Here is a 12,746-nt window from a genome sequence, read left to right as displayed (position 1 = left end):
TTTAAATGCTTCCTTTGCATAGAAAGCATCACAATACGTGTTTTCCTTCCAAAAATCGTTGGTAGTTGGTTTATGTTACATATTAAAACAGTGTGTGTTCTTAGACGTTAGTGACACATTAATGATGTAGTAGTTTTTACTCGGAGATAAGGTTTCTCACTAGAGTAGTTTAAAAACAGAACATTTTAATAATTTTGTAATAATTGAGAAAATTGAAAAATCTACATATGAATAGAGCTTAAGTTACTAATAACTTTCTTCTGCAATCCAAACGGTAGGCAATTCTCATTATGCAAGATTGCTTCAATTAAGAGTCTTTTGAGGTATTTAGTAGTCAGATTTTTATTCTTTAGAGTGTATTTTCAAACCTAAGGAAGATACACCTTTTACTTGTTCTCATTGCAAAATCCTCTCTAATTCTGTATGTATGTCTTTGTTATCTTACGTTTGCTATGGAGCCATGTTATATAGTGATATAATAACCACTTCATATTGTTTGTATCTTTGCTTTTCTACGAAGGGTACAAGACTTGGTCAGATAAAGACAAAGTCACACCCCTTATTTAAATGTAAGCAGATCAGGAAGAGTGTCCTTTCCAACTTCTAGCATACATAGGAGACTCAAATTAGATACTTTGGCGGATTATTCATGCCATTTTTAATAAAACATAGTTACCAACTGTTTACTGATGCTGTGGTTGATTGTCTCTTCCCCAGGTATTGGGAGATCGATGGGCAAACATCTGCAGGTGGACAGAAGACCGCTGGGTTCTTTTACAAGACATCCTTCTCAAATGGCAACGTCTTACTGAAGAACAGGTGAGTCATGTGTGAGAAACTAGCTGTAAAAGGCATGGGGGGATAATAAATTGGAAAAGTAAAGATTTATGTTTATTTATTCCTTGGAATTCTTTAATGTCTTGCAGTGCCTTTTTAGTGCATGGCTTTCAGAAAAAGAAGATGTGGTGAACAGGATTCACACAACTGGCTTTAAGGATCAAAATGAAATGTTATCAAGTCTTCAAAAACTGGCCGTATGTAATTTCTAGCTTTCAATAGTCTTATAACCCAGTAGTGTATATTACCACTATTATTTAGTCTCTTCTTTGCTATGGAATATTAAATGTTTATTTTTGCTTGGATCGTAGATTATTCAAAAATGTCATATTTCTACTTTTCTGAATTAAAATGGGGAAAAACTCTAGCTGGATTTTCAACTTTGTTTTTCAAACAAAGTTGTACTATTGATAAAACACAGCATACCAGAATAAGACTTCAATTAAAGTTAATAAAGTAATACTAAGAAACGTTTGTGAGCCTTTCATAAAGTTCTAAGCAGCATAGTTCTAAAAAAAAAGAGACTAAAGTTGATTCTCAGAATAATATGTGAGAGATACTAAGTGACGATTATCCTCACATTGATGGAGTTTAACCTTAGTTTATTATAAAGGGATACCTGAGACTAAGTTACTTATAAAATAAAGAGATTTAATTGGCTCATGGTTCTGAAGGCTGTACAAGAAGCATGACACCAGCATCTGCTCCTGGTAAGGGCCTCAGGAAGCTTACAATCATGGCAGAAGGAGAAGGGGAGCCAGTGTATATCACATGGCAAGAGTGGAAACAAAAGAGATAAGGGGAATGTCCCAGACTCTCTTAAACAACCAGATTTCATGTGAACTAATACTGAATGAGAACTGACTCATCATGAAAGGGATGGTGCTAAGCCATTCATGAGACATCCGCCCTCATGATCCAGTCACCTCCCACCAGACCCTACCTCCAACACTGGGAATCACCTTTCAACATGAGATTTGGAGAAGACAGAGATCCAAACAATATCACCTACTTTTTCAAACAAAATACATTAAAGCCAATCAAATGGCATTGATTATAAATGCCTCAAGTTTTGAGAAATGAGATTTCTTTGCAGTAAATGGACTTCAGAAAAGGCTTCATTGAAACATTTGGTTTCTGCAGGAATTTCCAAGATTAAAAAACAAAAATCCGGTCGGGCGCGGTGGCTCAAGCCTGTAATCTCAGCACTTTGGGAGGCCGAGACGGGCGGATCACGAGGTCAGGAGATCAAGACCATCCTGGCTAACATGGTGAAACCCCGTCTGTACTAAAAAAAAAAAAGACCAAAAACTAGCGGGGCGAGGTGGCGGGTGCCTGTAGTCCCAGCTACTCGGGAGGCTGAGGCAGGAGAATGGCGTAAACCCGGGAGGCGGAGTTTGCAGTGAGCTGAGATCCAGTCACTGCACTCCAGCCTGGGCGACAGAGCGAGACTCCGTCTCAAAAAAATAAATAAATAAATAAATAAAATAAAATAAAATAAAAATACTTCAAAGTTTCTCTTACTCTGTGAATTTCATCATCTCTAGTAAAAGAGGCCAGTCTGATACTGTGAGCTTAATTTTTCAAGTGAAATATTCTGTATTATGATTTCTTAAAATTTTTGATAGATTTGATTAAATGTTCACTTGATATGAACTTTTATAAAACAAAATGATTGTAAGTAGTGTTTCATAATTTCACCTGAGTGAATCAATTTATATCTGTATTCATATTATATATTGTACTTCATAATAATGAAATCATTTCTAAACTTAAGTAAATTTTCCACTTATTTTAAATACGTACCATTTTACCGGATATTTGTTTCATATATATATATATATATATATATATTTTGCTCCATAAATGCTAACCTGCATTGGTCTTTTAATTTAAAATAGATTCACTTATGTATTACTTGTTATTACAAGTTAGCTTATTATTGATAAGAAATTATTTCTCAATGAATATAGACTTTATTAAGTGATGTGACTACCAAAAATAGAGTTCAGAAAAGTAACCTGTATAAGTTTCAAAACACAAGTGCAAAAATATCAGCTATATTTGTAGTTTTGGCCTGCAGCTGATGGGACACCATTGAGAGTTTGCAAAAGAATCATATTTGCATTTTTGTAATACTTTTTGGTAGGAAGATGTTTGATGGTATGAGGATTAATTGGAAGACCTGAACTAAGTAGCATTGGGTATTAAGATAAGGAGAGAAATATTAGAATGTTAAGATGTGATGAATGAAACTTGTGATAAGAGGCAGAAGTTCGAAATGGTTCCTAGACATTTCATTTGGGTGACCGGAGGGTTACTAGCCCTAATAGGAGAATAGAAGAGAAATTGGTGGAATGACAAGAATGATAATTATTTCAGATTTGGATATATTTAGTGTAAAATGTCCTTGAGACATCCAAGTTAAAAATCCTTTCCATTAGTCAGACTACACAACTAGAATCTCAGAAAAGGGTTCATGACTAGTTATTGATTCAGAAGCAATCAAAATGCTTCTGAGGGATTGTGTAGAGTGACACATTAAGTGAAATGAATAGATTCCAGGGGGAATGTCTACAGTCAAGGAGTAGACAGAGGACAAGATGTTAACCAAAAGATTGAGCAAATACCACAGGGGGAAAGTGGTATCACAAAAATGAGGAGAATAAATACTTCAAAAAAGTAGGAAGTGATATACGCTGTCACATGCCACAGAGAGGAGAGGATAAATTGCTGATGGATTCTATCATATCTAGAGGAATGGATGCATGGATTACATCTCCTTAAAGCAGAATATACCTTACAAACATTGTTCTTCTCAGGTAAAATATGAATCCTTGCAGTAAATAAGTGAGTGACCACTGATTATCAAAATGCATTCATGCTCTCTGATTAGGAGCCAAGATATATTGCTAGTTAAATACAGAACCATGTGCTTCAGACAGTCAATCATAACGGTGATGGTCAATCATATTCTGTGGGTTGAAAAAGTCACAAGCCTGCCCAGATTCAAGGAAAAAGAATTAGGTTTCATTTCCTCCTGGAGAAGCACCAAGATCAAGTTATAGCAAAGCATCTGAGATGAGGATATTTTACAGCCATCTTTGGAAAGTACCACATGCCAGAATAGTACAGTTATTTTACATGATGATAAATTCCAAATCTCAATATCTAGTGAAAGTTCCTACATATATTGTTGACTAGATTTACCAATCAAGAAAGTTGTTCTTAGGAAGCCACAAACTGACAAAATCCAAATATGTTAAACCTAGATGAGATTTTGCATCTCATCTAGTGTTTCTTCAGTCTAATTGCACATCTAAAGTTCATTAGGAACAGCTACTCAGGTTATTTCCAAAAGAAAATCGAGATCAAGAAAAAACACAGGACCTGTATCCTACAACATTAGTATCAGACTTAAAATGAACACTAAGACATTCAGACTCAGGTCCAGGTCTTTCAGTCTATTTCAGTACTCCTCATGTCAGTTGATTCCTTGGAAAAAATAACTGCAACTGAGAACTGTCATTTCTAACAATAATGTGCCTCTATGTTAACATTTTTGTGAGCAGAAATCTTGGCTAGCCTCAGGGCCATACAAATGCTCTTTTAAGAAAGTCTCAATAATTTTCCAATAGGTTTAAAAACTGTATTATGTCACCTTGCTTGTGAACAAAGAGAAAATATGTTTTCTATAGGTCTTGTCATTTGATAGTTTAAGCCAATTAACAAAACCTGACAGCTGGTCTAGAATTTGAGGTAAAATTCCCCTGCTGACTCAGGCAGTGAATAAGAATTTAATGTTCATTAAAATATGTCACAATCTGAGACCCAAAACAGGTACCATCTGTCACCAGTTTTCACTACATGTCTAGGTATAGATACACTGTGCTAAAAACTCTCTTTTCTTTACAAAAAGTATAATTTGTTTTGAAATATTATCACTAATAACCCACGGGATTGTCTCCTCCTTACCGTTGGGGTGGGAGGTGGGGATTATGACATTTAATTTGCTCTAGATCTTTGGGATTAGTGTCCAAATCATGTAGATCTCTTATTTTATATAATCAAAACTGATTTAAGTTTTAAACTGATTTGGCGTCAGGAATAAAAAATGAAGGGAAACAAGAAACAGTAGCTTTTATGAGGTGAATTATAAGACTTGTAGAATCATGTAAATTATCATGGGAAGATCTGAGTCAAGAAGAAATCTGTTCCTGAGTAAGTGTATTGCTGCTGGGGGGACTGTTGGTGTTTGCCAGGTAAAGACAGCTCTGGGGAAGCAGGGTGATCCAAGAGAGTATGCCATATAAGGGCTACAGAAGTACTTGGAAATTGAAGATACTCTTAAATGGCTGTGGGATCAAAGGACATGGATGAAGTGCTTATGGTAACTGAGCAAGTTCCTGTTGACAGTGCTGTTTGACTTGCTACCTTTACCTCAACTGCTGGGATGGCCATTCAGACAGAAGCAATGCTTCTCAAAATGTGTTCCCCCAACCGGCAGCATCAGTATCAAGGAAATTTGTTAGGAATGCACATTGTTAGGTCATCTTCAGACCAATGATTTAGAAACTCTGGAAGTAGAGCCTAGTCATCTGCATTCTAACAAGCCTTTCAGGTAATTCTGGTGTTCTTTCAAGATGAGAACCTCTGTAATAGATCAACCTCCCAAAGTACAATTGGTGATTAGAATGAATTGGAGTACATCTTACATATAGATAAGTAACTACACATAATATAGGTGCAAAACTCAATTTTGACAATATAGGAGAAATTGTCTTGGCATTATTCTCTTATGCATATTGCTGATGAGAGTGAGATGAAGGTTTCCTGGGCCTTTCGTAATGATGCATTATCTTTTCACTTCAAATCATCTTGAACAGCTTATCTGTCTCTTCTCCATATCCACTGCTCACCCAGTCTGATTTATTGACTGTACCTTCCTGCCTACCTTGCAGGTAGGTCCACATGCCTGGCTTCTATAAAAATAAAATATATTTCTTCTTTTACTATCTCCGCTGGCCTTTGCTTTGTACACATTTTCTAGATCTTCCTTTTGCCACCTGAATTTTCTAGAGCACTATGGGTCTCTGGCACTCATAGACCTATGGTTAATTATTGATATGTAGAAATACATATTTTATGCAATCATTAGTAACAAATCATAGTTATTTAATATTCACATGTAAGAGCTAAGCTTAAAAGAGCCAGCATCAATGGATAGACAGGATAAGGTAATTCTAATGAATTCTATGATCTAATGTGTCTGGCACCATCATGGAGTTTCTTTCTTTTCCTCCCTCTGTTAATCCTGGGGGAGTTCTTCTGGAACCAGGAAATGACTACTGAAAGATAGAAAGAGAGAGAGAAACAGACCAAATAACTGAGCTGCCATCATCATTTTTGAAACGCATATCTAAAATTTATTAGGTAGAAGTCTGGGTTCAGTGTTTTTGTCATAGAGACATATAAAAATTCATTTATTCAGTAATCACACAATGTAATTATAACATTGGTTTTACTTTACCTTGAGTGCACTTTTCTTAATTGGATTTTTTTTTTTTTCTTTTTGGAGATGGAGTCTCGCTCTGTTGCCCAGGCTGGAGTGCAGTAGTACGATCTTGCCTCAGGGCAACCTCTACCTCCTTGGTTCAAGCGATTCTCTTGACTCAGCCTCCTGAGTAGCTAGGACTACAGGCATGCACTAACATGCCCAGCTAATTTTTGTATTTTTAGTAGAGACAGGGTTTCTCTATGTTGGCCAGGCTGGTCTCGAACTCCTGACCTCGTGATCTGCCCACCTCAGCCTCCGAAAGTGCTGAGATTATAGATGTGAGCCACCACCTCTAATTTTGTTTTTAATGGTGACTTTCATTTTTGTAATGCTTACCAAATGTTTCTTCATTTGACTTAATATTAAAACAGGAGGCTTACAACACTCCTGACATGTTTCCAGATCATTACATACTTTGTTTAAATAATGGGTAGACCCTTTAGCCTTATACATACGGCTATTTAAAATAGTTTCTTACAGTCTGAGAAAGTAAGCCAAAGAGGATTGTACTTACATAATTTTTTTTATTTTTAAATTTTTGTCTTTATATTGTGCCTCTTTCTGTAGTTAAAAAAAAAAAAAAAAAAGGAAAATGACACTGTATAATGTAACTGGAGGAATATACATTGAAATTGAAATTCAAATATGGCTCTCAGCTTGAGACAGGTAGCATAAACCTTTGTTCTAGTACTAATGCAAATATTCACTTAAATTTAATGCAAAGCTAACATGTGACTTAAACAAAATGAATATGCAAAACCTATCTATTGGGCCGGTACGGTGGCTCATGTCTGTAATCCCAGCACGTTGGGAGGCCAAGGCGGGTGGATCACTTGAGGTCAGGAGTTTGAGACCAGTCAGGCCAACATGGTGAGACCCCTGTCTCTACTAAAAATATGAAAAATTAGCTGGGCGTAGTGGCATGTGCCTGTAATGCCAGCTACTCACGAGACTGACATAGGAGAATTGCTTGAACCTGGGAGACAGAGGCTACAGTGAGCTGAGATCACGCCACTGCACTCCAGGCTGCCCGACAGAGTGAGACTCCCCCAACTCAAAAAAAAAAAAAAAAAAAGGCACCTATCTATTGCTAAACTCCCACACCATGAGTTTTATTGTGATATGAATTCAATGTATAATATCTTAATTTGTATTTTGGTCTATTATTTCAAGCTCAGAAAAATACTGAAGTCATTGTTAAGGAAAAATTAGAAATGAAATTTAAATTTCACTTCATTTCCCCTTAAAAATGGCATGAAGACTGAACTATAACATACACCAGGTGAAGCAGATTCTGAGTAAAAGACAAACTAATTGGAGGAGACACTAGAGCATTCTGCAGTTCAGAGCTATCAATGCTGGTGGCGTGCCAAAATGGACTACTTAGATTGTCCTTTTCAGGAAGGTGTATTGACTGCTCTAGGTTGGGGGCACTTTGGTTCATGAGTAATTGGTGCATCTGTTTCATGACAATTTCTGTGCTGTATGTTAGCTCTTAAATAAACTTGGATTTGTTTCGGAAAGACAGGTATCACGGTTTGTATTCATTATATTTGCTGCCAAATATGGGGTTGTTAAGTGACTGTAAGATAATTTTCTCCTTTATTTCTCTTCCTTCTTCTTTTTTGTTTACAAATTAAGTCGGGGAGTAATGTTTAGTACCCAGGAATTGAATTTCTCCGTGTGCCAGGCAACGTTACTGAGTCAAGTAAAAAAACTGCCCTGATTTACTGATTTCACATAAACCACTTATTCCTTTCAAATCAACCGTAGGGAGTTTGTAACCCTCCACAGCTCACAGGAACTTTGGAAACATAAATGGCATAAAAACTGTTTCATAAGACACCTAAGTGTTTACAAAACCTGAAAAGAGATGCTGAAGGATTTATGTCATGCCCAGCGACTTAGTTCTTTTACTTAATGGGCTCTACAATTAGTTTTAAAAAATAATTACTCAAATAACCAGATGTTAATTGATTAATGGATGCTACGAAAATTTTAAGGTCAGTAAATCACATAATGAGATTTTTATCTCTAAATGGTGAACAGAGTGTTAAAATGGTGGAAACAATAATATTGTAATTTTATCCAAATAATCATAGCATTTCAGAATGGCAAGCTTCCTTAGCCATTCTCATTTTCTCAACTCACTAGCTTTTCTTCAGTACTCCTGGTACCTGATTGTCAGTTTTTATTTGAATTCTGTCAGGAATTAAGGGGAAATCCAAAAGCCATGCCTTCCAAATTCCACATGTTGATCTCTGTTTTGCCTTTTGAAGCAATATTACCTTTTCACTTGGATGTTCTTCAAATATTTTAAGGTAGCTCTTAATTGCCTCTAGTAGGTCTTTATTCTACATCTGACTTTCCTTTCTCTTCAAACTTCTTGGGAAAATTAGATAGATTATAACTTTCTACCTATATTTTTCTGAACTTTTGATCCTTTGCAGGCACGATTGAAATATTTTCTTATCTGTACAAATGAGCAAATACATGCAAAAGCAGATTGAACTATAGTGGTGTATAAAATGTAACCCAGGTTTATTCTGTGATCTTTCTTGTTTTAACAGGTTTTAAAAGCAGATCTAGAAAAGAAAAAGCAATCCATGGACAAACTTTATTCACTCAAACAAGATCTTCTTTCAACACTGAAGAATAAGTCAGTGACCCAAAAGATGGAAGCATGGCTGGAAAACTTTGCCCGGTGTTGGGATAATTTAGTCCAAAAACTTGAAAAGAGTACAGCACAGGTTAGTGATACCAATTATGCTACAGATGATCTCAGAGATTTTTTAAACCTGTATTAAGAGAGTAACATTATAACCCTACAAAAGAAGCAACCAGATTAGTTTTTACCCTGTGTTTAGTTAAATAAAAACATGATTCTTTTGCCTGTCTGCTTGTTGGAGAATGCTGAGGAGGAAGAGTGCTAATTAACTGAACTTGTTACTGCCCTAAAGTGAATTTCTTCCAGCCCAATAGTAATGGGGAACTGAGTGACTTAGAGCAGGTGAACAAAATGCTGGGAAACTGTATCATCACCATCTAACCCCAAATCAGAGATTGCTGGAACCACTAGGACCATTAGCCAACTCCATTTTACTCTTGAGAAAAATGAAACTTAGGGAAGAAAAGTAAATTTTTCAAGACAAGTTAGTGGTAGGAGGACTAGGGTTCAGGTCCTTTGATTTCTTGGAAAGTTTTTTATTAGTGCAGTTAATTATCTGGCTGTTGTACCTTTTCTGCCATAGACTGCTGATTTCATAAAATCATGAATGTGGCTTAGTTATACTAACACATATGGGCTGTAGATTATGAAAACATCTCAGCTACATTTGGGGTATGTGGTTTTATTATAATAATTTTTAAAAATTTAATCACTAAAATGGGGTATTAAAAGCTGAACCTCTTCTTGTCTTATATAATTGGATGGTAGAATAATGAGTAGTCATTCAAGATATAAACATGATATATAATAGTATTTAACATATTCTGCCACATAGTCTGGCATTATAAGGAATAACTTTAATCACAATTCATAGCTCAATGCACATGCATACACTTCCATATTCAAGAGATTTTAGGCATATACTTCCTCTATTGTGAGACAAGCACACGAAATTTGTTTTCTTGAGAATTGACATCTGATAAGTAGCACTTAGGAAATGCCTTTTGAAGACATGAAGTTTGTAGTATTGCCTCCAGGAATAAAATTTAAGACAGCATAATAAACCAGCCTATATGATGTTCAATCACAGTTCAATGTTACTTTTAATCCTATTTGATATTTAAAAAAATAATTTGAAGAAATATGAATATAAATTGTAATAATTTCCCACACAATCATTAGATAATAAAAACTCCATTTGTTTTCCATTAAACATATTTTAGCAATTAATTGATCTAATAGTAATTTTACTACTGTATTGTCATTCCTCCAATTTTATGTGATCTGCCCATGGCTTCTTTAAAATATGTTGGTATTTATGTAATAAATACATGAGACATTAGTCAATTTGAAACTTTTTAACCCAATGTTAACATTATTCCCATATGTACCCATTACTTCTGTAGATTATTGCTGCCATAGAATGGTCAGTTGCCATGTTAAGAAAGATTGTCATTATTTGATAAAGAAAGTTATTTTGACATGCATCCTTTCTAAGGGATATGTTTATGGAGCTGTAACAGTTAACCACAGGTCGTGTTCTAGTTCATTTGCATTGCATGCAGTGGTTCTCAAACTTGAGTCTGCATAGTAGCCACCTGAGGAGCTAATTAAAATGCATATTCCTAAACACTTTGCTCAGAAAATCTCATCCATAAGCTATGATAAGGACCTAAAACTCTACATCTTTACATGAAATTAAGTCCAACATGCATTATAGCATATATCTCTTCACTTGCTCATAGGGATACAATGAAGACAAAATGGACGCATAGACATGAAAGCATTTGAGGGGGAAATGGTTGAGCTTGATATGTAAGTCATGTAGTTAGTCTGAAGGGCTTTTTGTGGTTCACTGTCTGCTTTTTTTTATTTTTTATTTTTGAGATGGAGTCTCACTGTGTCGCCCAGGCTGGAGTGCAGTGGCGCAGTCTCAGCTCACTTTAAGCTCCGCCTCCCAGGTTCACACCATCCTCCTGCCTCAGCCTCCCAAGTAGGTGGGACTATAGGCGCCCACCACCACGCCTGGCTAATTTTTTTGTATTTTAGTAGAGACAGGGTTTCACCATGTTGTCCAGGATGGTCTCGATCTCCTGACCTTGTGATCCTCTCACTTCAGCCTCCCAAAGTGCTGAGATTACAGGTGTGAGCCACCACACCGGGCCCACTATCTGCTTTTAATTTTATTTTCAGTTACACGCTCCTATTGTGGGCTAGAAACAAATAAAAGGACTTAACATCATGTAAGTTGTTTTCCAGAACACTAAGCTTGAGTCTTTCTTAAACTCATATTTCAGTTTTCTCTCATTGCCTTTCCAAAAATTATGCTGTCATAGGATCGATCCAAATCTTTACTGGTTGTTTTTGAGCTCACAGGAAGGTAGAAATGGAGCTACCCAGGAAAAGAGAAATTAAAAGCAGGTAAAGAGAGACAGTAGAGAAATAGTGTCATGTAAGAGCAACTAATTTTCTTATATCTGTGTCAAATTGACCTTGATCAAAATTACATAAGAATTCCAAGAATATGGGCTGTAAGGTTGTGACTTTGAAGAACAAAGCTCACTTGTATGTGCATTTTCTATAATGATTGTGGGAGAAAAATCAGTTTCATTAATGACTATTCACATGATACCCTCAATTGTTTCAAAAATTATTTTAAATAATTAGTATAAAGAATGAGCAAAGTTCTTATAATGGTTAAAACCTATTGTGAGGCAGGGTATGGAAATCGTGATGGAGATGACAAGGCATCCAATTGTACTCATATAAAGAACACTGCTTGTGCGTATGATTGCTATTCAGGTCAAAGCTTGGAGGCATTTTTGACCCTATGAAGCAGTCGCATGGCAAGAGATCAAAACGTGAAAAAAATAATCAGCTGGGAGGGCTGCTCTCTTGCATTTCAAAGTCAGATTTGACTTGAATAATACCTGGACACAAGTATGAGGGTATTTAAGTTGATTAGAAGGTAGCCTAAGAAGATAGAAAATACTTTGTTTCTAAATGTTGGAGAGAGAATGACTCTTGCTATGTGGAGGCTTACAATGAGAAAAGAGGGCAAATATACCCTGGATTGACTTCTTTAAAAACTCAAATGATCCTGTTTCCCAGTAATTTTTCATAAATATACTTGTTGCAATTTGCACAATTTTTTCTAGTTGCCTTAACCCTGATCGATATATATTTTATCTTGATCGTAATTGTGAAATATGATAGTGATGAATTCTGTCAACATTTGCTTGTCTGAAAAGGATTTTATTTCTCCTTCACTTATGAAGCTTACTTTGTCTGGATATGAAATTCTGCCTTGGAAATTCTTTTCTTTCACAGTGTTGAATATTAGTCCCCAGTCTCTACTGGCTTGTAGAGTTTCTGCTGAGAGATCTGCTGTTAATCTGATGGACTTCCCTTTGTAGGTGACCTGGCCTTTCTCTCTGGCTGCTCTTAACATGTTTTCTTTCATTTCAACCTTGGAGAATTTTATGATTATATATCTTGGGGTTGGTCTTCTCAGTGAGTATCTGGCATTTCTTGAATTTGAATATTGGGCTGGCTTTCTAGGTTGGGGAAGTTCTCCTGGATGATATCCTGAAGTATGATTCCCAACTTGGTTCTGTTCTCCCCATCTCTTTCAGGTACCCCAAACAATCTTTGCTTCAGAATTTACATAATCCCACATTTCTC

General features: G+C 36.0%; 1 protein-coding gene across 13 annotated transcripts in view; it reads left to right on the top strand.

Annotated features, from left to right (window-relative positions):
* DMD (dystrophin) overlaps positions 1-12,746 on the top strand; it is a 2,153,717-nt gene that overhangs the window by 644,060 nt on the left and 1,496,911 nt on the right. For all 13 annotated transcript variants that reach the window (XM_015443662.3, XM_065538825.1, XM_065538826.1 and 10 more), the window contains 3 exons: positions 718-819; positions 927-1,034; positions 8,965-9,144. In XM_015443662.3, coding sequence (XP_015299148.3) covers positions 718-819; positions 927-1,034; positions 8,965-9,144 — 390 coding nt within the window. The remainder of the gene's footprint in view (positions 1-717; positions 820-926; positions 1,035-8,964; positions 9,145-12,746) is intronic.

Source organism: Macaca fascicularis, chromosome X, assembly GCF_037993035.2.
Source record: "Macaca fascicularis isolate 582-1 chromosome X, T2T-MFA8v1.1".
NCBI lineage: Eukaryota > Metazoa > Chordata > Mammalia > Primates > Cercopithecidae > Macaca > Macaca fascicularis.
The sequence above is the reverse complement of the archived record's forward strand: the minus strand, read 5'-3'. Positions and strand labels throughout refer to the sequence as shown.